Here is a 25,477-nt window from a genome sequence, read left to right as displayed (position 1 = left end):
TCTGAACTGTACCTTCCCCCATTTTCCATATAAGCCACAGTTATTTACAGAAGCTCTTGTATATATAATTGTACATGTGACTAGAGATTTGTTTCCTAAATGTGTATCTTAGAAAGTGCTAGAATTTCTCAGCCTCAGATGCTCTACAGAAGCCCTGTAACTAGTCCCACAGGGTTATTTCATGCAGATGAAAGTAACAGAACTGAATATATGCTGTCCTTAATTTTTCTATCACCTCATCACTGGCTGAAAGGTTGAGGAAGAAATAAGTGAAATATCAATTTATTTATTTAGACATTTTCAAATAAAAGACTCCTGGAGACTGGGAAGCGGATGACTTCATTATCAGTTGTAAGGAAAATATTTGGAAGTATTTTGCATGATATAGTGAAGACACACTCTGGAAATTCATTTTTATCAGTCTGAATTATGAGAGGATGGTCTTTGTGTTTGAAGAACTCACCACAAGAGATAAAGAAAACAGTGAATATTATGTGCAGAACTTAGATTTGTCACAAAGCATTTGTAAAGGTTTCACAAAGGGGATTACTAGCTATGAAAAAAAAGACTCCCTGAAAAAATGTAAAATTGATGGTTAGTATAAAGACACGAGAGGCTGAAATTTGTAGCTTTTCTTGCTTGTATAAGATATTCTCCAGGTAAAATAAAGGTGGCAGTGGGGAACTCTTGTTTATAACATATGCAAATGATTTAGATGAGAATATCAAAATGTAAGACAGCAAAATCTGCTTAAGGTATAACAACTAAACATAAAAAATGAACAACCAGATTCAGAGAATTTCAGAGAACCACCTGAATTTATTAACAGGACTGGGATACTAGCAGAAACATGCAATTTAGTGTAAACAAATGCTTTGCAGTCTGGATATCATAAGCCAAATACGAAACAGGTATTTAATTGAACATCCATGCAACCTATTGACGAGAGAGGAATTTAGAGGTCATAACATAAAATAAAACTACAAGCTGTCAGCTTAAAGTATGGCTGCAGCCTAAAAAACAAAACTGAGAACAAATGAAGTAACTCGAATGCATTAAAGGAGAGATAAAATATACTTTAATTGTATGTACAAAGCACTATTTTTAGAACTTGACTAAACTAATGTGATCTTTTTAATTAATCTGTGACAGAATTAGATATTGGAGAAGGAAAAGACCTAATACATACCCCTGCCAATGAAGCATAGGTTCCCTTAATATATTCTCCAGGGCTTTGCCCAGCCTTATGACCTAATCCTGGAAACATTTAATACTGGCATAGTCCTACTGAATTCAGTTGGAATACAACTGCTAATCACAATACCAAATAGTACAGATTTGTGGAAAAAGCCCTCAAAGTGCAGTTCTATTCTGTGAAGTGACTTGGTAAAAATGGCAATGTGGGATTTCATATTTATTGTCTCAATTATCCCAGATCAAGCTTTTTCTGTTTACAAGCAAAATAACCTTTTTAGCTGCCAAATCTGCAAACTCATCCTAGAATCTGAAAGTCAGGCTGGATTTTTCAGTCTCACATGTCACCAACAATAAAAGATTTCAAATGGAACCTACTTAACACTTCCATTGATGATGCATGCACTAGAAGAAATCCAGCTCACTTCCCTTTGCAGTACTACCAGGAGTAAACATTTCCTTTAATAAGCAGAGTGAACACAGATGACGGAATACAAACAGGGAGCAGCTCTACTGAGTAAGGAGGAACCTATTTTACAGCCTTTTCCAGAAGAATATTAATGACTAGAAAGCGTAATGGGGGGGTGGGGTGGGGGAGGAATCAGGATAATTTCAAGTTTAAGTATATTTATTATGAAGAAAGGCTGAAGAGGTGGAGCTTTTTCTTCAGTAGGAATAAAGTGACCCAAGAGAAGTGTTCAGAGTTATGAAGGGGTTTGATAAAGTGGATGAGGAAAAAATGGTCATAGCTCCTACTTTTTACCTGCAACAGGTGTCAACTGCTGATTGAGCATTCCCATTGGTGTTGGTGGCGGCACCACCCCCATAAGAGCCCCGACAGGAGTGCCTGCCCGGGGGGAGGAATTCTGCTGCTGTTGCTGTGCTGCTCGCTCTCTCTCCTGCTGCTCAGCAACTTTAGCTGCCCGCTCTGTAAAAGTATTTTAGATTTTCAGTTCTGTTTTGTAACCCAGAATTTCAAAATATTATCTGTTCATTAAAGAGGACTATTAAAACACTGGCATAGTTTAGTCTAATATAAAATAGAACAGATTATTCTACTCATACAGCATATAATTTGATTTCATTTGGCTCCAGCTAAAACTTTTAGAGAACCTATCATGAAAAATATTCCATCAAGTTTTAAAAATGTGAAGTTTTATTTGATTAAAAAGTTAATTTTAAAAAGTCAAAGAACAGATTTGATCATAACACCAGTGTTACCAACATGATAGCAGCAGCCCAGCACTAGGCCCGGTCCACACTAGGAAAACTGGGCAAAACTTTCCTACTTTTCATACTATTGGCTCAGCTAAGCCAGCTGTAGCAATGTTGGGAGCTCTCCTGCAGATGTGCCACCAGCTGCTCTGGCATTTTAAGCCCTTTGTCCGTTAGATGTTAGATTTTCCCCAAGCAAGATAAGGTGATAAGAGTGTTTAAAATACAAGTGGCAATCAGTGACTCATCTACATCGGGGCTCCCCACGTCCATACTACTGGTGGAGCCGAAACAGTGGTAGCAAAATTCTTGCAAGATTTCCCTAGTGTAGATAGGTCCTTAGTGTTTTAGAACATAACAAGCAGCAGATGGATTGACCAAAAATACTTCCTCTGCCTCTCCCTTTGACTTCTCCCTTTCCCCATCACAGTTCCCTTATAGCCATTTCCTTTTTAGCTACAGATGTCTAACTCAAATTGTGCTGCTCTGTAGAAACATGTGTGTCCTTCGTATTGTGAATCTGTTTGGTACCTAGATCAAGTTTCTCACTGCTACTATAAGAATAAAAGCTTGACTGTACAGGAATCTGATGAGAAGACAGTTTTACATGGAAAAAAGGGGTATTCCAAATGCCCACGCAAGGTGCTTTTTGGGCATGCAAGTTACTGATTTGTTTTCTCTGAATATTATATCCTACTGAAGCAATGAGAAGCAACAAAGAATAAATGAATGCAGCATATACCTCTGTTAATTTTAACAGAACTGAATGGCGGGGCTAAAAGTTTTCTTGAAGTTGGTGAAAGATGAAAATTGTTACTAAAAACAGCAATAAAGTGTCAAATGAAGCTAAGAAGTTCAGCAACAGGATTAAATTATATATGCTACTAAAACACTAGCTTTTACCAGTACAGAAGTCCAAAAGCCTTTATCATACAACTGTGTTTCATGGGTAACTTGTTTGTGCAACCTCTAGAAGTACATAAATACACTGAAAGACCAGTTCCATTTCTTCTAGGCATTTCCTTCCGTGTTTTCACCAATCATCTCAGGAAGGGATGACGACGCATATGAACTCCTACATTTATTACTGGCAACACATATATGATTGAGAACAGAGAACACAAGCCATTTAAGGGGAGATGCCGAAGTAGAGAAGTGGACACTCCTCTTCAGAGTGATTAAAGAATTTGGAGAAAAGACAGATCCAGCTGTTCATACTCTCCTTTAGTTTTGGCCAGTTAAAAAATGATCAGATAGAAGAAGCCCCTTAGACACTCTGCTGAATTACCGTTAAATTTTCTATTTGACCATAATGCTAGTAACTTCAACTTTGGAACGCTGAGTCTTGAAACAGGACTGTGACCCACCCAGTACGGGGCAATGCTACGTAAAATCTGTCTACTGACGTCACAACTGGCACAGATCTAACAGATGAAACTTACAATTTACAATATTGTCACAGCAGTGCAATAATGGTGCACAGACTTAGAAAAATTCAGCTGGGATTCACTATAAAGTTCAGTGACTCCAATCCCAAATCCTTCAGACCAGGGTTTGAAACACAATTTATAAAGCAGGAAGATGCCCCTCTGCTTGAACTTCACTTTTCCTTACAATGAGTCTTTGCCTCATTCATAGTACATATGTACAAAATTCTTTGCAGTGCGGCTAAGTTAGCCATGCAGACATGTGCAATGAGTCTACTTGTGCTTAAATATTGCTAAAAATTGTACAATTTATACCCACATGTGCAAGGTTCCATTTTCAATGGGTCAAACTCAGCTAAATCCAAACTAATTTTCACCATAACGCTGAAAGACACTTCTGAGGTGTAAAAATCACACCAAATTTTAGCTTTCTTTCCTCTATTGCAGTGTCCACACTAGCACTTGCATGAATTTTGTGTGTTTTCATAATGGAAGGAATGTATTTTCTCCCACCCACACATACTCTAAGCAAATCAGGTCAGATGTTGTGAGCTCCCCCTCAAGAAAATAATAAAATCTAACTTTGGGTAGGGACCAAGTCTGGCAAAGTTCAAGTTTAAACTGAAAGCTTTGGAAAGTTGTAAGCAAGCAAAATAAGACGATTAAAATGGAACTACTTACACAACCTTAACTATAGTGGGCATTGCTGCTACTGCTGTATTACAGTTGTGTACTCTCCTGGAAAAGCAAATAATCTAGCTTCTCTAATTAGAATGTTTTAAACATGCTAACCATCATACTGTTCTTGAGAGGAAGGACATAAGAAGGGACCTGACATTTCTCTCCTCTAAGGTGCCATGCAGACCTATGGTGATGTATAAACAAACTGCAGCCTAGGAAAAATGTCATACTGTATGGTACATTCATGATGCAACAGCATTACTATTTCCTTTATGGAGTTTTCAACAGATAACCCTCAAATGACTAAATGCAGCCTCATTACACTCTACCCCTGCAAAGAGATGCTATGGACAATCCACGGGTGGGGAGGGAGAAGTGATGTCATGCAAATTTTTAGTCTGAAAACCAAACCTGCTTTTGAGTTATGAGCATGCCAACAAAACACTAAGAAAAAGCAAACTTATAACTTAACTTTTTTAAAGTAATATTTGTTCTAAAGCCAAAACCTTATATGCTAATTTCCTGCACTAAGTAATTTATTATAACAGTAGTGCTATATACTTCTATAATTTGTGCTTTATAATGGAAATGCTGACACATTCTTAACTATAGCAGCTATAGTGAATACCAACAGAAGAGATTTAAATGATGGTTTATCTGTACTCAGGCAGGGATCTCTTGAAGAGTGTCAACTGTGATTTGAGTTTGATTAAAAAGTTCCAAGACTACTGATGAATATCAGGTAAGAAAAATAAAAAAAAGTCTTATGGAGTTCTTTTCTGCCTGGACTCTTTGGTCTATAGAACATTCTAGGATTCATTTAGGGAATAGGATATTTCAACAAAATCAGTTACAACTCTTGGACAATGCTAAGGTTCAAAAGGTTATATTCCCAGCATTGTAACGGATTAGGTATCCTGAATTTTTATTTTATTATTTTTGTCCTACTTTATTTTAGCCCAATTTTAATTAAGCAAAAGACTTCTTTTTCCATTATGTTTCATGCCTTACCTGCTTCCCATGCTTTGAACAGCCCCACTCTCCTTTTCCACACAACTCTCTTGCTTGCCTTCCTCCAATCCTCTTTAAATCATCACCTCCTCAAATGACTCCTGAGTAGGTTTCCCTCCCAACTTCCACCCCAGCAATGTTATCTCCATACCCATCCACTTCTGAGTTGTTTCCTTGTTTTGTGTGTCTCTGTGTTCAATCAAAAATACTTTGTGGCAGAGACACACTTTTGTACTTCTAAAGTACAGGGTTCATATGCTGCACTATATAATTAAATTATACTAAGATATTTTCTATTTCATTCCTACAGTTCATTACCATGAACATTTATTTAAACCTTTCCACATACGAAGCTACAAACAAGACATTCTTCCTTAATAGTTAAACTTATCTGAATGAAATTACTGCATCTCTATAGAAAGGAAAAAAGCAGACCAAATATATGTTACTTTAGTTTTCATTTACCTTCATATTCTGCTTTCTTGGTTGCTTCCAAGTTTCTCCATTCAGTTCCTACAAGCCTGCTGAGCTCTCCAAAGGAGTAGTCTGGGTGCTGAGCTTTAATCACAGCTCTCATCTCACTGCTAAATAGGATATACCCACTCATGTTGATCTTCCTTTTTGATCCCTCCTTCTTTGTGCTGCCCTTCGCAGACTTCGGAGTGGACTGTAAGAAAAATGGGTTATGACCACAAATATACAATGGAATCATCACAAGATACAAAAGCCTTTAAAAACTGTTAGAGCATCAAAATTTCCTGTGCTTCAGTAGTATTTATTAAACAGCTGCCTTCCTTGCAGCCCTCAAAGAGATGTCAGGTCTCAAACTCACAGCTCACTTTATAAAACTATACAATTGCATGAGGCACGGGGGGGTTGGGGCGGGGAGCGAGGGGAAGAAGTGTTACTGGTTTTTAACTTTTCCATACATAATGCTGACCTCACAACTGAAATTTGGGAATATTCTGATTGAGAGAACAAATACCATTCCAAGCTGAGCAAAAGGACTTTCAAGATGAGTGGTTTTCAACCTGTCATCCACGGACCCATGGGGGTCCGCTGACTATGTCTAAGATTTCTAAAGGGGTCTGCACCTCCATTAAAAATATTTTAGCGGTCCTCAAATGAAAAAAGGTTGAAAACCACAGTTCTAGACCAAGAAAGCTTAACAAAATATGGGCCGTGACTTCAGCAAACTGATTAAAGAAGCCAAAAAGGTAAGGTAAGGTAAGGTAAGGTAAGTGTAATTTCATTATATCTCAAACCCCATTCTATAAATATGATTTGAGTAAATACATTGTATTTATGGTTATGGGTCTTACTAAAATTATTTCTACCTTTAATCTTTGGCTTTCCCAACTCCATCTCTCTCTGAACACTCTTTCCTTGTCTTGTTTGGTAGATAAGGTGGGTAGAAAGTTGGTAGATTGTCAGGCTCAACGGGTAGTGATCAATGGCTCCATGTCTAGTTGGCAGCCGGTGTCAAGTGGAGTGCCCCAGGGGTCGGTCCTGGGGCCGGTTTTGTTCAATATCTTCATAAATGATCTGGAGGATGGTGTGGATTGCACTCTCAGCAAATTTGCGGATGATACTAAACTGGGAGGAGTGGTAGATACGCTGGAGGGCAGGGATAGGATACAGAGGGACCTAGACAAATTGGAGGATTGGGCCAAAAGAAATCTGATGAGGGTCCTGCACTTAGGACGGAAGAACCTAATGCACAGCTACAGACTAGGGACTGAATGGCTAGGCAGCAGTTCTGCGGAAAAGGACCTAGGGGTGACAGTGGACGAGAAGCTGGATATGAGTCAGCAGTGTGCCCTTGTTGCCAAGAAGGCCAATGGCATTTTGGGATGTATAAGTAGGGGCATAGCGAGCAGACTGAGGGACGTGATCGTCCCCCTCTATTCGACATTGGTGAGGCCTCATCTGGAGTACTGTGTCCAGTTTTGGGCCCCACACTACAAGAAGGATGTGGATAAATTGGAAAGAGTCCAGCGAAGGGCAACAAAAATGATTAGGGGTCTGGAACACATGACTTATGAGGAGAGGCTGAGGGAACTGGGATTGTTTAGTCTGCAGAAGAGAAGAATGAGGGGGGATTTGATAGCTGCTTTCAACTACCTGAGAGGTGGTTCCAGAGAGGATGGTTCTAGACTATTCTCAGTGGTGGAAGAGGACAGGACAAGGAGTAATGGTCTCAAGTTGCAGTGGGGGAGGTTTAGGTTGGATATTAGGAAAAACTTTTTCACTAGGAGGGTGGTGAAACACTGGAATGCGTTGCCTAGGGAGGTGGTGGAATCTCCTTCCTTAGAAGTTTTTAAGGTCAGGCCTGACAAAGCCCTGGCTGGGATGATTTAATTGGGGATTGGTCCTGCTTTTGAGCAGGGGGTTGGACTAGATGACCTCCTGAGGTCCCTTCCAACCCTGATATTCTATGATTCTATCTTCCTCCTTTCCTTTCGTAGTCTCCTTTGCCCCCTTTCCTTTCCTCCCTCTACACTGTATCACTGGATGATCTTCTCCACTCACACAACTTAGACAATTGTCTTTGGATATGTCTGCATAGCAGCTGGGAGCATGCTTCCCAGAATGGGTAGACAGACACGGCTAGTTCTACCATAGCTAGCAAGCTAAAAACAGCAATGCAGCCATGGCGACATGGGCAGCAGTTCAGGCTAGCTGCCCAAGTAAAAGTCTGCCCGACCCCCTAGATACATGCTTTGGAAGCTAGCTCAAGTCACCGCCTGTGCCACTATGGCCACACTGCTATTTTTAGTGCACTACCTAGAGCAGAACTACCATGTCTGTCTACCCGGCTCCCAGATGCAATATAGACATACCCTTTATGTTGATGACTAACAAATCTGTCATTCTTCTGATCCTTCATTCAGTCCTACATCTGGTTCCCTCTTTCTGGCATGTCATTCCGACCTCTCCTTGTGCATGTCCAGACATCAGAACAAACTCGTATGGCAAACTCTGAGCTATAAGTACACCCCCGCAAATCCTTCCTTCTTCCCAAATTTTCTGTCACTCAACAGCACCCATCCACCCACCCAGTCACTAAGGCCCATAACATGGGGATCATCTTTTACTCAGTTCTCTATCTAGGCCACATCTAGATTTTCTAGTTCCAATGTCATTTTTCAGCTTTTTCTCCCTATTCTATGCTCAACTGACAACCATCATAATTTGCATCAATTACGTTTGTTAATAATGGAAAGGTTCATGTTTTGTTTGATTTATTTATTAAAATTTGTTGTTGTGTGGGTCTAGTTCTTTGTTGTTAATTTCATAAAGCCACATTTTCACTGAGACTGTGACAATAGCACCCACTTGTAATCTGTCGAGCACTTCCAAAACCAGCGTCAGTAGATTTGATAAATTTACTGCTTTTCTCTAGAGACCTTTGCATTATAAAATGCTTTCTAAGTTTTGATTGAAGTCCTTTCATGCACAATTCCACATGCTTAGGGCACCGGGATGGAAAAAACCCCAGACACAATCTTCCTGAAAGCGCTAAAGAGTGTAACATTGGAAGCTGGGATATCAATTCTTTTTCAATCAATCAATTATGAAGTTGACGTTGGCTGTGGAGGAATTTCTTTGCGCACTTTGGCACTGTGTTACGTGTTACTTCTTTTTTAGCAACGTCTAAGTAGTATGCTGAAAACTAACTTGAACACAATATTTTGCAGGTTTCTTTTCAGACAGACTCAAGAGCACTAAGTACTTTCTGGGAGTTCATAATTAGGTTATTTCTCGTGTTCATCCAACCATCATGTATTAATGTTAACACTGATTCTTTTCAGTTTCCCTTCAATCTTCCTCTGTTTCTTCACTTGCAACACCTAATAGTGGACCTGTGAGTTTAAATCTGTCTAGAAGTAAAAAACAGGAAGGATGAAGAACTTCTTTCATTTCTTTAAACTGCTCATTTGTGCTACACTGAAGGCAAGGTTAGGTTGCAACTTTCTTATCAAGCTCAATGTCTTTTCCTTTCGTTAGTTTTTAATGGCATAAGCACCAGTTAATTTTTTTGTTTTTCCAGACTGTTTGTTTTATTTAAATCCCATCATGGAGTTATATTAGAAGGGAATTTGCTAAATGTGAAGACACAGGTGGGGATGGGATGAGAGGGGGTTGAAGAGCATGAAAGACGGAAGGAAGGATTGCAGCAACAGCAGATCAGCACAAGGGAGAGCATGATCAGAGTCAAAAGTGCAAAAAGCACTCTGATGACATCAACCATGTCCATTGGTCCCTGATTGTACTGCTTTTGGCAGTGGTCACGCTCCTGATAATGTTCACATTTTAATTTAGAAAAACAATCTTTTTTCATTACTTTAGTCTATTTAATTACCAGTTTCCTATCACTTCATTCACCCATATACTGATGTATGGTAACCACCAAATACATATATTTTTGCAGTATTGATCAGCAGCTTTCACATTTAAAAGTATTAAAATGAGAAAACCACCTAGTGAGTTCAACACTGTGAAGACTGAAAAGTAAGTTGAGCTAAACAACTTCATACAGAAAGAATACATCAGATGTCCTACCCACCTTCCAGAAGTTTAGGTTCAAGCATGCCACGCTGGAATTCACAATTTTACCCATTCCTTATTCCAACATTCAGTGACAGTTGATTCCATCTATTACCCACATACCTTTCTCCACTCACCAAAGACTCTGCTCATTCCTTTTCCCATTTATCAGGTTTTTAGATAGAAAACAATAAAGGTATAGAACTAACAAGAATAATAAGAGAAATGAAGTTCTCACCATATTCCTTTCAACACTTTAGAATAAAGTCTTAATTCACAGATTGAATTAGTGTCTAATAACCCATATGTTCACAAGTGACTAGTAATTTTCAGTGCCCAAAGAGGCTTATTTTTCAGAGGATGCATGCTCAGTGTTTTCTAAAAAGGTATCAAGCTGAGCACCCAAATATCACAAGTCACTTTTGAAAATTATGCTATACTTTTTGGTATAAAAAAGAAGCTTCAAATATCTATTAGGTTCACGTAAATTCAGAGTACCAGGAGTTCAGTCAATACACACACACACACACACACACACACACTAAAACCCACTAATCCATTTTAGTAGAGGGGTAGGTGGAGAGGGACATTTCTCCCATCCCACCACCATAATTCTGCTTGCTTCCTGCCATCAAGTTTTGTAGAATTCTTCACACGATAGTGAAAACTTGCTCTAATTATCTCCCCATTTGAACATATTCCTTAAAAATTACTTAATTGTGCAAAGACACTGCTGTAATGTGTACCATATTAGAATGTAGAAGTGTCCTGAAAAATTATTCCATGGGCTGTTAAGATTAAATATAAACCTCCTCGGTGGATATAATTACACTTTTGTTCTGTTTTCTTGTTAGGGTTGGGCTGGGTTGGGGTGCGGAGTGGGATAGAGAATACTGACTGGTATACCATTCAACATTTTTTAAGAGGCATCTTTACCTGTGGTGGAGTGTATGGCATTATATCCAGTTCACTAGTCAGTGGAGTCTGAAGCTGAGGCATAGAAGGTGCTTCAATGATTTCACCTTCTTCTTCTGCCATCTCTTCAATATCCTCTTCACCCCCTTCCAATTCCGCAAATTTTGCTTCTAGCTGCTGAATCTTTTTCTCCAGTAATGGAGATGGCTCCTTCTGAGGGACTATGGGTTTTCTGAGGAAAAGAAAAAGAAAAAAAAAAAAACAAAAAAAAAACATCCTCTGCATGACAGGTCACTCGTAAATCTTATTCTGAGGGTATGCCTGCACTGCAGCTGGGAGCATGTTTCCCAGCTTGGGTAGATAGACACATGCTAGCTCTGCTCAAGTTTGTGTGCTAAAAGTAGCAGTGTAGATGGGGACAGCATGGGTGGCAGCCTGGGCAAGCTGCCTGAGTATGTAACCAGGGGGTCAGGTGGGTTTGTACTCAGACATGTGTTAGCTCTGCTTGAGCTAGTGCACTAAAAATAGCAGCGTATCTGGCGATAGCCCAGGTGACAGCTTGGGCTAGCTATCTGAGCACAAACCCGCCTGACCCCCCTGGGTATGTACTTGGGAGTCCAGCCCAAGCTGCCGCCCATGCTACCCCCAGCTACACTGCTCTTTTTAGCTGGCTAGCTCAAACAGAGCTGGTGTTGTCTGTCTACCCAAACTGGGAAACAAAATAAATGAATATTCCTTCTTGATAATAATGTCCACCAATTGGGAGGATAGTTAGGCCTCGCTCTGACATCTTTGCATGGCAAGGTCACACCATATTATTTTGTGTAGATCCCAGGAGGACTGGCCCTTTGAGAACATAACAGCTTTTACCAAAGCCTGGAGTGAAAATTATAGTTCAGTGGAGGAAAGTGAAATGTGAAGGTAGCAGCTGAGATTATTTTTAAATATTTGTGATCAGCCTGATGCAATTTTGAATAGTAAAATTGAAAAAATGTTTTTTTTCCAATAATATTTTACCTAAAATAGTAAATTTCATCATCCACTACTTTTGCAGAGAGTGAAAATCTCTTAAGCCCTTTAAATTTTTTCATCTGTTTGTCACTTTCATTGTAGCGGCTCTCACAGAGTAGAACATCATTTTCAGAGATCTCTGTTGGTCTACAAGACAGGAAGTCCTTGAATGACAACACAGCACATTTCCCTGCAAAAGTAAGAGAGAAGGGTAACGAACAGTAGTACCCTGTCGTCATAACTCTAACATGAAGTATTTAAAAAAAAGCTGGGAAATTCAATTTTCCACCCATCTCATACATCCTGAAGATTCATGGTGCTTTACTGTACTCAACGGAACACACTCACATTCATTGCACTTTGCTCATACTGAGTTAGATGATCTATCAGAGGAGGGCTCCACTCACACACACAGAACAGAAATCATGACAAAATAAAAAAGGACGGGAGAAATTGAAAACAAAACACTTGGTTAGAAGATAGCTGAGGTAAAAAATGTTTTGGTGGAATCCACCTAACACCGCCCTCTTCCCTCAAAATACAGTTTCTTCAAAAAAACTGTATTTTTAAAAGAACCAAATGTAGTAGAACCCCGTTTATCTGAGCCTCCATTACCTGGCTCTCCATATTAAATGAACCACTAGCCACCCACGGGGCTCCAGTCGGGGTGGACAGATGGAGACTGGGCAGCAGGGCTCTGGTTTATCCGGATTTTTGGTTATCTGATTTGGCCCCGGTCCCAATTAGATTGGATAATCAGGGTTCCACTGTATTTTTAGAAAGTCTAGAAATGAGCAATTAAATAATCTAGAAAGTCCTATACTGTCACAAAATATTCCATCACTATCATTCAACTGCATTTAATATTGCATCCCAAACACTATAAAAAACATATCCAAAAAGTCAAAATAAATTACTAAGAGTTTAAAGATCCCATTTCTTAGCCAAGGCACCATTTCCATTTACCTCCTAGTATACCACAATGGTATCTAGGTGCTTTTTCAGATACATTAGACTGGAATAAAGAAGTCCCTGTGGGCTTCATAGTCTTCTGCTTCCTAGTTATAGAGGTTCTGTATTTTGTTTTTAAATAAATATAATTTGTGTTATGGTGGGAAAACATCAAAGAGAAGGATCTTTCAAAAAGCCCTAAAGGTGAATAGTATGAAGCCCAAAAAAGTAACTTTGGGTAATTTATCCATTCTTTCTCTCTCTACACACACACACACACACACACAAAAAGGTTGGGGGGAAATAGACCCACAGACAGCTATAAGCTTAGACTAAAAAAAAAGTACACAGGAAAAGAGTTAGCCAGTTACATTTAAAACTGTAAATAACTACCCAGAATGCAGGTCATTGGACAGGTCTCTTCTAGGTTACTCAAAAACACTTCCTTCTTGTAGAACATTTTAGTTGGCTCATGTTCAGTTTCTTCTGGGTGTATGAAGATTGGGCCAAAGAAATACGCAGCTCCATCCCGTACCCACATCTTCTCAATTCTAAAAAAAAAACCAAGCCTCTGATAAAGGAATAAAAGGAATTCCCTCCTATAGGAGCTAACTTCATACAGTAGATGGTTATGAAAGCTGTCATTAAAAAACGACTACAATAAGCGTCAAAAACTCTACTTTATATGCACTTAAAAATGAGAAAAATATAGTAATTATGTTGGCTAAGTAGCACTTTATTTCATTTATATAATTTATTACTGCTACTTAATTACTGTCACTTAAAGCTCCATTCTCAAGAGGCTTTAAAGCAGCACTGTGCTATCCGACAGTAGTCTGACACCTTCTCCTACATTAGGATAATTAAACTGTGACTGAGGATAGGTGAAAGAAAAATAATCAGCGTATCCACCATATTACTTTTTGGCCTCAAGCATTCTATAAAACCAATGGATTTTAGTTGTCTAATTATGCTAACTTTATAGCTACAATTTATAAATAGAGAAGAAAATATATCTACCTGCCCACCCGAGGTCGCACTAAGCCATGTGATTTTATAAAGACACAATCCCCAACCTTAAGCCACATATCATTATAACGGAGCTGTTCAAAGTAATGGCAACCAGGTTCTCCATTTGACATTTCCACTGGAACATCTTCTTTCTCCTACATCAACATATATATATTAAAAAGCTGGTAAAATTAGGAAAATTGATTACAAAAGGAAAAAGGTGCTGGAGTATGTTAAAAGGAAACAGGTTTTATTGAATCTTAATTTTAATGGAAATAAGTTAAAAAGTAGACACAAACATCCAAAAACGTAAGCCCTTAAATTTGAAAACTAAAAGGCCAAGCTTACTGGCTATGAAAGTGGTTAGGTTTGCAATTCCTAATAAACAGTTGTTGTTTTTCCAGATAATCAATTTGATGGTCCATTGGCACTTTGTTGGTTTATTGATATCAAATTAATTAATTAGCTATCTTGGATGGTTAAAGCAAAACTACAATATTCCTCACTTGGTTTTAGTAAACACGATTACATGGTCGGGGCAACTAAATTAGGCATTTCGTCAAATTACTGTGAGTGAAGACATTCACTGTTCATACCTTAAATATCACAATTACCACCATACTGCATATTTTTAAAAATGTCATGCCGTTTATCCTATTTAATTCCCACTCTTATATCCAAAACTCACATCATGTCCCATTGTATCCTCAAATCAAAAGGAGCCAAGGGTACTCGGCAGCTCACAGGGGACACTCTACACATGGCAGGATCAGACCTTGTGAGTCTTCACATTCTTGATAAGATTATTCCTTTGTTTTATCATTTGATGAGATAAATCAGAACACACATCTCTAGCTTTTATTGGGGGAGGGATGTCTATTTGGGGTTAACAGTGATCAGCATGTTCCTTTTTTTTGTTTTTAAATTGTGCGAGCGAGCACAGAGAATGTATAATAGGCTCACTCTGTAAATCTAAATATAAGAAATGAAAGACAAAACCTTTTTCTCAATATGTTAGCAAGAAAAATGTCCTTAGGAATGCCAAGTATCAGACTGTCAGATGATTCTAAACCATTAAAGTATCAACTATAAATAAACCATGTTTGACATATGATAAAATGTCACAGAGAAGCATATGATACCACTATGTAATGCTTACTATTCTCTTTCTATTTAATGAAGACTTGATACCTAAAAACTAAATATAAAGGACATCTGCAATACCAACTAGCAATTGGATGAGTTAAAAATAGATTTTTCTGTCTCACTGATTTGTCTAGTGTTAGGACAGGCTAAAGTAGATGCATTTTTTTAAAATGTGGTTAAGAAAAAAAAAATTTCAGACACAATGAGAGAAACGCAGATTAGTCCAGCACTTGAATACAGTATGTATTTGGAGGTAAATTTGAGAACTCCAAAATTCATAAAAAAGCCCCATGTACATGACAGGTTTAAGAGCATAGGTGGCCAGTAGCTAACATTGTCAAGGCACAAACAGGGCTAACACGTATTTGAATCAAGGCTTCAATTATATGGAGTATGCATATACAAATTATATATGTAATTTTTTTTTACATGTTTTAAAGTGAGATGTATTGTCATTTCTTATTTATCTATTGATTTAGCTTTTTGGAAAGATGTGAAACCTAAAACATGAATGTTCACATTTTCATCATCTCTGATCTGAAATCCAGTTCAATTCAATATCCAGCTTATCATCTTGCCTACCTTTTCAAGGTTAAGGATACTGTCTCCCACTTTATTATCCTCTAAGGTTTCAGTGTGTTTCTCATCTTCCACTTTGTCTGTATTAGCAAACACAGAAGCAACACGGACCACAGGCAGGGGCACATCTCGAGGGACAAACCTTACAGAGCTAATGGGCATGGTCCACAGTTTAATCTTCTTAAAAGACTTTGTCTTTGCAGAGTAACGAGACTCGCAGACGTAGACATCCTCATCTCTAAAGTTTTCAGGACATAATTTAAAATACTCCTGTTGAGTGAAGAGAAGGGATCATTTCAGATTAAATGTTCCAGAAACATGCCGTGGAGACAGAGGTTATATATACCAGCCTGGTTTTTGTTTTGGCACAGAAGGTACAATCTAGTCACTAAGTTTCTCTCTTTGGGTTTGGCTTTTTTAAAATGCGTGTGTTAAATTCAGTGCAAGGTACCAGGGTGCAGCTCAGGTGAATTACATTATACCACTTCTTATATCACACAGATATAATGATTATTACAGGCAATTGTTTTCCCAACATTAACTTGCTAGTATATCTGAACTCTGAGCACGAAAGACCACCACTGAGTTGAGAGAGGAATGAAAGTTCTATGCCCACGTAATCTTTGATTATAACACTAACAAGGATTGGCATAGTGATTGTGTTAGTTACATAAACAAAACATCCACTAAGAACTGGACTGAGCTGATTCATTCTACACAGGCCAAAAAGCAATCAGATCATAAGAACTTTTAACACAACTGACCTGGGTGGAATCAAACTGTGATGCAGAGGTGAAATTCTATATCGCATTACCATTCGTCCAAGCTATCCAGCCCTCCTTCCACTAAAAACTAAAGCTAAACATTTAGAGGAAAATTTTAAGACGTTACCAACAATTTCCCTATCTATCTCTCAAAACATCAACAAATTTGATAATGACGTGTATGTGATTTCTATAGCCAAACTGACACTGAGAAACAAATAATGCAACTTCATGTCATTTTTTCTCTACTACAGAGGAACCACAATGTATCGAGCATTAAGACATAACAGGGGGAAAAGGTTATTTCATACAGGTACTGTGAGAGTCCTTGAGTCTTATTTTAAAAAACAGTGCACAAATCAGTTAATAATTTTACAAATTAGTCCATTTAATCTCTCACCTTAACAAACATTACCACACATTTGCCTAAAATTTTGCTAACGGGAACTTTATTATAGTAATCACTCTTAAAAACTTCCTTCTCCAGAAATTTTCGTGTTGCAAGATGGAATGTTTCATTTGGTCGATAAAACCAGCAGCCATACAACCATTTTTCTCCTAAAAGCAAAAAACAGGATATATTTTCTATTGCACAAGGAAGTAGAGACAACAGTAGATCGTGTTAGTAATCAAACAGTTATATAACAATACCTGGTATATCCAAACCTCGCTGACTCAAAATAGGACAATGTTTTTCAACTGTTTCAGATAAGTGAGGTTTGGATATGTAAGAAATCCACCTTCTCCTATAGATGTTTGACTCAGAAGAACACAACAGGAATTAATGCCATTGAGCCCGTTTGCCTTGGAGGATCCAGTCTGCAATCTATAAATTGTGACTGTGCAGGCCTTGAAAATTATGCTCAAGGACAAGAAAAAGCCTGTGAATCTGTCACTCCTATTTGAAAATTTGGGACATCCCCACAGATCTTTGGATAACAGATTGTAATGTACATTTTTAACTATAACTCCTTTCCTGTTTTGCCATCTCCTTACTTTTGACAGAGTCAAGCTGTGACTTCACATTTTTCTTATAAACCATGAATGGACACTCTGGTATTATTCAAAATCAGAGAAAATAAATTGTATGCAGACTGGCCCTGTTTATTAACAGTACCATAAAACGTCTGTCTCAATCCTCTTGTATACTGCCAAAAGCAAGAGTTTTGGTTGAATTGGTGCTGACTATGACTCAACTGTAAGTTTGCCAAGAACAAGTCATATTTAACACTGCTTTGGAATTTAACCACGTATTCTGAAATGATGCTGGCTTGTCCTGTGGTGCACTTGTAGTTTAACTATGTTCAGCACTGCCTCTTATCAGCAATGGATACTTTTCCTAGTTTAGACAAGACCCTTCTGTTCCTCCTTAGCTGTCTCAAAAGCAGTGTTGATGGGTTCTGGAAGGAGCCACAGCTAGCCTTCCTAGACCAGAAGGCGAGGGTGTTATCTACAGAATGTTTATAATGTGAAAAACACAGGACATTTAGCACTCCCAAAAGCTCTCCAGCATGCAAAAGCCTTTAAATCAGGTGTTTCAGAAGTAATAAAAATACACGCCACACACGTACGCATGCACACACACACACTGTTGTGAGCAAAATAATTAAGCTTCCACCCAAGGAAAACTCAAACTGGAAGTTTTAACAAGCAATATTAAGAAGCTGTACTGCACTATTTTCCTGTGTTCTTACCAGCTGAATCTTCCCATAATCGCTCAATGCAGACTATATGAGGTTGCAGGTTGGCTTCTGCAGGTTCCACATAGACATAATCCCCAACATGGTACATGCTGTTCTTAAAGCTGCAATCCTGGCTGTAAGTCCGATGTAAGCTCGACAGACCAGCTCCTCCAGCAGAATCTTCACTCTTTTCAGCTTCTTATTTCAACATAAAAGGAAACAAAAATTACTAAAAGCCATCTCAGGAAGGGAAGAGAGATTCTAAAGAACAGCACCTTGTTACAATACACTGGCTCTCAATGAGTTAAATCACGGCATCTTTGTTTTGTGACTTAAGCAAAACCTTCCTTATCTGTGGGATGAGGGAAAGAGAAAGACAGCAGAGCAAGTGGGAGCACTATTGCAGATTAGTAAAGTTTGTTGACCAGCTAGAGCTGGGAATGAGGCCAATGTTTGACACATTCTTATTTATTATTTGTATTGCAGTAGTGCACAGGACCACACATAGTCATGAATCAAGACCCCACTGTGCTGTACAAACAATGGTCCCTCCATCATGCTCCCTGAAGGTCAATGAAGGAGTGCCACACCAAATCCAAAAAGAAAAGGAGTACTTGTGGCACCTTAGAGACTAACCAATTTATTTGAGCATAAGCTTTCTTGAGCTACAGCTCACGTCATCCTTTTCTTTTTGCGAATACAGACTAACACGGCTGCTACTCTGACACCATACCCAGTGGATTCTAGTTCCAAGGTATGGTTTGAGCATGATCTATGAGACACCTAGCTTCTCCCTCCTGCTGTTGAAGAGCTGGGCCCAGATCTTCAGATGTATTTTAATCGAGGCCTCCATGTAAGTGAAAATGAACTCACTGACAGCAATAAGGGAGGGGAGGCCTTTAGAAAGGTCACCCCTGTTGCCTCTCTCCTGTCCTCTATACTGTGACTTGCTCTCGTATAGCACTGAGCCCAGCTGCAGGGAGTGAATAAAGATGATCACTACTGACCTTAGTGCTGTGGGGAAAGGACAGCCAGCTGCTCTTTATTTGAAGGGACAGGTAAAGGGGCGGAGTGGGGAGCCGTCCTCCCTTCTTAGTGGCAGGGAGCCTGAAGACATCTTTATTCATTCCCCATAGCTTGTCTTAAAGCCATGAAGAGCACAGAGACAGCATGGGAGGAGGGTGACATGGAAGACCTTTACGAAGGCCTCCTTGTCCCACACAATACTGTAAGCTAGTTCCTCCTCAGTACCACAGTTGCTCCAGCAGGAACAGCAAAGGCCTGGCTCAGCAATGAAAGCATTACAAGAGACAGATGTTTTAATTTTCCTTTCAAAACTATAATTACCTCTCTTCTCTTCCTCTCTTTTGAGTTTATCCTCTTCGAATTCTTTGGGTAGCTTTTCCTTTTTTTCTTTCTCTACATCGTTGTGAAGATGCTTGGTGGTGTAGCTGAGTGCTGGTGATAGAAGAATCTCTCCATTCTTGCAGAGTTCATCACGGATTTTAATAAAGAACTGCTGAAGTTCCACAGCGTCCTCATAAATCTCTGAATCAGTCCTGCATGGAAATGACAGACAGATTACAACATGACAATATACCTTATGCAGGAATAAACAGTACTCTAAATACAAACTCATCAACTGTTACATTTAAGGATAAATTACAAAGACTCAATGTATATCAGATAACTTCTGTTCAACAAAGAGGTAAAGTGACAGAAAATTCAGCACATACTGCTCTATTAGCAATAAGCAGTTTTCCCCTTAGTTGTCTTTAAAAGTACTTTAATAGTAAAAATCAGAGAAAAAATGAACGCATATTAGTTTTTATTTATCCAATTTTTAAATCACTAAACATCTGTGCTTTACTTTTCAACCAGTAATTAAACAACATACTTCTACACAATTAAGTTATTTAGGACTTATAACATGGCCTGCACCACAGCATTATCAGAGTACCTTTATAGCCTGTTTATAGGGAACTTTAAAAAGTGATCTCTCAAAGCACTAGCAACCTAATCCAGCCTTTTTAAGAGTATTTACAAAAGGAAATATTTACAAAATGATGCATTATGGGTGCCACTTTGTATTTCTATTTGGTGTTGGTTTTGTTCAGTGTTTAAAATCATTCAGCAGTTTGTTGTTTTTAAATGAAATAACTTGCTGTATATTCAGCCAAACTGTTTTTAAGGTGGGGAGATTAGTACAGTTTTGTTTCCTTATTCTTAAAATAGGACAATGATCAATATTCTATTACCCAATAGAATAGCTTCCAATCAAAACAGCATGGAGTAATCAGAATACTATTTTGTTTTTAAAAGAACAGATATTTGGGTTAATGTTGCTTTTGCTGCCACTGAACATTCAGTGAAAGCTTGGTTATTCTCCTTTTAAATTTTAGTTATTATAGATTACAATGAATGGGGGTGGGGGAGAGGCAAAAAAGACATGTTGGGGATCAACACTGCCAAGTCTTCATATGGCTATACCATTTCACCTCTCTCAGGTTTAGGAAAACTAAAATGAGTCATCTGGACAATTTTTTTTTAAATCCAGTTGCAGGTCATCCTCAAAGATGCCCTCTGACTAAACTGCATGTACTTTCAAGAGAGAAATAATGTGCCAGCCTCTCCAGTAACTAGTACAACAAAAAAGAAAAGCTGATTTCCATATAAGTTGGATAAGCATTCTCATATAGTGCAACTGAAATTCTGAGAAATCACAGGCAACCAGCCACAAATCAAGCTATTTTGTAACTGGACTTTATTGCTTTTGAAAGAGAGACTTCTGAGAAACTAAAAAGCTGTTTTTTTAATTAAAAAGAGTAATTGTACTCATCACCCATTGTCATGCCAGATGATCTTTTTATTCTTTTTAATCGCTTTTTAAATACGAGATTTTATTACCACCACACGTCTCCTTTCTTATTGAAGTTACAGCAGCAAAACTCTCCCTACACACAGAATCATAGAAATGTAGAGCTGGAAGGGACCTCAAGAAGTCATCAAGTTCAGCCCCTGGTGCTGAGACAGTACCAAGTAAAGCTAGATCATCTCCAACAGGTGTTTGTCCAACCCATTCTTAAAAACCTCTAATGGTGGGGATTCCACAACCGACCTTGAAAGCCTATTCAAGAGCTTAATTACCCTTAAAGTTAGAAAGTTTTTCTAATATGTAACCTAAATCTCCCATGCTGCAGATTAATCCCATTATTCCTTGTCCAACCTTCAGTGGACATGGAGAACAATTGATCATTGTCCTCTTTATAACAGCCCTTAACATACATCTCCAAGTACATTATTTGACCCACTCCAGTGGAAAGCGGGAAGCTGTATGTCTGCATATTTTTATTCATAAACCTTGAATAGAAATGATTGCTCTAAATGGGAGATCTACTAAACAAGGCAATTAATATAGCAGAACATGCTGCAATCTTGATCAGGGGCTGCAAAGGCTGACCCTGCAGTCAAACACATTTTTACTGTCTGGCACAGCCCTCCAAAATTTATATAGAAATGTACTAACTCAGTTAAAAATGCAGTAGCCCAATGAAATTATTTACTTTACTGTTTGATGACAGTTTATGTCTCTACACAACATCTCCCCCGCAAAACAACCCATTTCTTGCTTCTCCATACCTCTGAATGGTCTCCTTTTTACCGCTTAGGTCTTCTTCTAAACTTGCCTTCCCCCAACTTTGGAAGATAGCCCTATATTGATTTAACTTTGCTTTGCCAGGGTTAACTTCAAAGATAGGGGCTACAAACTTTAAATGAAACCTTAAATTCTGCTGAATGTGATTGCACCCAACTAAGCAAGTTGCTTTTTCCCTAGCACACTAACAGGAAAGTTAATGTGTCTTTTAAAATGGGAATTATTTGGACAGTGATAAAGACTCAAAACTAACTTGACAAGACTAAGGTTTGATACATGTATGGTTTCACTCACCGGTTCATTCTCCTTGCCCTCTCTAGCATCTCAAACATCTGCTCTTGAAACAAGTCCAGTCTCCTGTAGCGATTATTTTCTACGTTCTTTCGGATAATATCAAAAGTCAAAGGTGGTTTGTTTGGGAAGTTGGGATCAACAGCAGGAATTTCAGCTAAGGAGTCACTATAACACCTGCCCTCATCATCCTGATGGCTCATTACAGACACAAAAAGGTTATGGATAAGTTCCTGGATTAGCAATGTTACATTGGGGACATGAGAATCCTCATCTCCTTCTATGTCTCTTTTAGTTTCAAGCAAAACTTTATGTAGGACAAGGGCATCTTTGTAAATCAGAGACTCTGGTTCATTGTAAGTGCAGGCATTATTGAACATCATTACAAAGTCTTCTACCATGGAATCAATGTCCTGGTACTTGTTGGCCATCATGTGACTTCTTATCTTTTCCATGTCAACTGGCTTTTTAATGGTTACATAATAGTCAGGCAGTTCTGATCGAGATGGAAGCCTCAGGAAGATGGCACTTAATCGTCTGCCTCGTTTATCTGTGTAGTTCTTCACTGCTTCGTACACCTCATTCAGTTTCTGTTGCATTGGAGTCATGTATTTTGATTTCTTAGGGGAAATACCACTTTTTCTACCTAGACAGACAAAAAACCAACAACAAATGTATAAAAAACAGTCAGCCTTATGCACTTACTTCCCTAACAAACTCCTTTTCTATGGCTAAGGTAACTTAATTCACCATTACCCTACCAGAATAGCTATGCCACTTACAAATACAGTTTTTTAATTTCTATTCCATCAGCTCCTATTAATTACTTTTCTCAGATGTTTTCTCTGTTTTCACCATGGACAATTTAGTACAACATACAGAGTGCTGGATCTGAAACTTTGAAGCCTGTCTTCCATAAGTATAAACTAACACTAATAATACATTTAAGACTGCACATCAGCCTAAAGTTAAAGACTATAAGGGAACCCAACACAATAGCACTGTGTGAAATTGTCACTTGAGTTCAGTAGTCATTAAAATCCTCTCTTCGTGTGGATTTTTCATAGCCATTAAAATTCTCTCTTCATGGGGATTTTCACACGTGCGTATGTCTACACTGCACTTGGGAGTGTGCCTAGCCTGAGCCTCTGCTGGTGCTGCAACATCCACACAGCTATTGTTAGCACACTAGCTCAAGTCAAACTAGCACACGTCTCCCTACCAGCTTGGGAGGCACACTCCCAACTGCCGTGACACACCCTAAGAATCCCACCTATTGTGAGTTTTCCCTCACACAGCAGATTTAAGCTAAACTAGGTAGAATTATTATAAGTAAAATGTAAAATAATGCCTTCAAATGGGGCTACCAATCAGATTAGCTATTTGTTAATACAGGATCAATTGTTAAAGCACTACATAGTCTTTGCACTTGGATTCTTCCATATCTATACTTTCTTGGTGGTTTAGCATTTTTATCCTCAGTGATGCTTCAATATGGCGTGTGTGCTTTTCTTTTTTTAAAAAAACCCTTCTATATAATTTGATCATTTACTCAGTTTAGAATTTAACACACACACATCAAAGGAGCAGCACCAACCTGAAATCTGCTCAGTTACTTTTTAAAAAAAGGAGTGAAAAATAGTTCTAACACCACCTACTGCAGAATTTCCCTGCCATTGTAAGGGGATTTACAATAATTTTCTCTTAAAGATGTTTCACTTCTCTTTGTTGCTCTGTGGAAGACCCAAATACACAACAGGGGAAACTAAGGGTCTGATCCACCCTTACTCATAGTTGTATAGTATCTTACTCTGAGTGGTCCCATTAAAATCAGCAGAACTACTCACAGAATAAGATACTACTCAGTATACGATTAAAGGTGGCAAAACATAGCCAGAACTCATTATAAACAGCATGTTAACAAATGCATAAAGATATTGAAAAAATAAATCAGAGAAAAATATTTTCTTTAATCTCTTTCCATTACAATAACCAGAGGTGCTACTTATAACAATAGTAGGTGCAAACATTTTCTAAGAGATGTGTTTTGGTTACATTTTTTAAACTATTCTTCTTTAAACATGCTAGAAAATTGATAAATATGGGGACATATTTATTCTACTGACTTACCTTTATATTATGCTAATTTTAACACATAAAAATCCCCATGAAACACTAACACGGTAATAACAATACTTTGCAATTTTATCACAATCTTCATTTGGGGATCACAAAGCACTTTATACCCATTAATGAATTAAGCCTCAGCTCCCCTGTGTAATAAGTTATATCCCCAATTTACAGATGGGAAAATGAGACACAAGGAGGGTAAATGACAAAGTTACAAAGGATGTCTATGGAAGCAGAACAGATCTTCTAGCTCCTGGCACTGTTCCTTAATCTGTTTGCACTTCAGCTGCTGCTGAACCACTTTCTGATGTTTCAAAGCTTACTATATATGCTTCTTACATCTCCAATCAGATAAATGAGGTATGACAACAATTATTAAATTCCAGTTATTCTGAACTTCCCTTCTTCATTTTAACCTAGCCCGTGTAGAAAAACTGTTTCATAGAGATTCTCTCATTCTGATTTTCCCATCCCCCACCTCTTAGTTTCAATTTCAGCACAAACACATACCAATATCCACTGCAATTATGATGATATTGAAAATATAATTCAGTTTTGCAGTTTAGTGTACAATTGGGTTCAGAAGTGGCATAAGTTATACAACCTGCCTGGAATGTATGGTAATATGGCTTTCCATTTTAATGTTAATCTGTATCATTTTATTCCATATCAACATTTACCAAGAAGTAGGAATCCACAATGCTGCCTTACTTAGCTTTAGTTTAGGGGAAGCGATATCATCATCTTCAGGAAGAGGTCCCAGCTCTTTCTTTTTTTCTTTAAGAATCTTCTCTAGGATATGGGCATCATTATATACCTATTAGCCATTAAAATGTTGAAAGAAAAATAACAGAACAATATTTAGGTTATTTGTTTCCTTATGAGAATGTAATAGAGTATACCAAGAAAACTCTTAACACAAAAGAGTTAATGCCTTAGTTTCAGTTGAGCACAATATTATTTGCTTCCACTCTTGAATGTTTGTATAGTGTTGCAGTAGGTTATTAAAACAACTGGTTCATTCCACCCCAAATGTGTATTTCACTGAAGGATGAAATAATTCCTATATGTAATTTTTGTAAAGCACCCTGGGATATTTCAGAAAAAGGCCCTATATTAGATTGTCTTCTTGACTTTGTCCCCATCCTTTTTGCTTTCTATTTAAATTCTCATCTGTTTCCTTTCTTTCACTTTTCAAAACACACTCTTACCCATTCCCAAGGAAACCCTCTTTCCCATTCCCAAGGAAACCCAGCTGCTTCA

General features: G+C 38.2%; 1 protein-coding gene across 8 annotated transcripts in view; it reads right to left on the bottom strand.

The window, feature by feature from the left end:
- Window positions 1-25,477, bottom strand: part of PBRM1 (polybromo 1) — a 91,285-nt gene that overhangs the window by 11,135 nt on the left and 54,673 nt on the right. For 4 of the 8 annotated variants that reach the window (XM_077822176.1, XM_077822174.1, XM_077822177.1 and 1 more), the window contains 12 exons: window positions 24,926-25,031; window positions 22,088-22,730; window positions 19,486-19,697; window positions 18,151-18,336; window positions 16,857-17,014; window positions 15,696-15,962; window positions 13,977-14,122; window positions 13,350-13,507; window positions 12,012-12,195; window positions 11,016-11,226; window positions 5,994-6,195; window positions 1,958-2,122 (listed from right to left, as the gene is read on the bottom strand). In XM_077822176.1, coding sequence (XP_077678302.1) covers window positions 1,958-2,122; window positions 5,994-6,195; window positions 11,016-11,226; window positions 12,012-12,195; window positions 13,350-13,507; window positions 13,977-14,122; window positions 15,696-15,962; window positions 16,857-17,014; window positions 18,151-18,336; window positions 19,486-19,697; window positions 22,088-22,730; window positions 24,926-25,031 — 2,638 coding nt within the window. Of the gene's footprint in view, window positions 1-1,957; window positions 2,123-5,993; window positions 6,196-11,015; window positions 11,227-12,011; window positions 12,196-13,349; window positions 13,508-13,976; window positions 14,123-15,695; window positions 15,963-16,856; window positions 17,015-18,150; window positions 18,337-19,485; window positions 19,698-22,087; window positions 22,731-24,894; window positions 25,032-25,477 lie in introns of those variants that run through there. The other 4 variants (XM_077822178.1, XM_077822179.1, XM_077822180.1 and 1 more) reach the window with 2 other exon arrangements.

Source organism: Eretmochelys imbricata, chromosome 7, assembly GCF_965152235.1.
Source record: "Eretmochelys imbricata isolate rEreImb1 chromosome 7, rEreImb1.hap1, whole genome shotgun sequence".
Taxonomy (NCBI): Eukaryota; Metazoa; Chordata; order Testudines; family Cheloniidae; genus Eretmochelys; species Eretmochelys imbricata.
The sequence above is the reverse complement of the archived record's forward strand: the minus strand, read 5'-3'. Positions and strand labels throughout refer to the sequence as shown.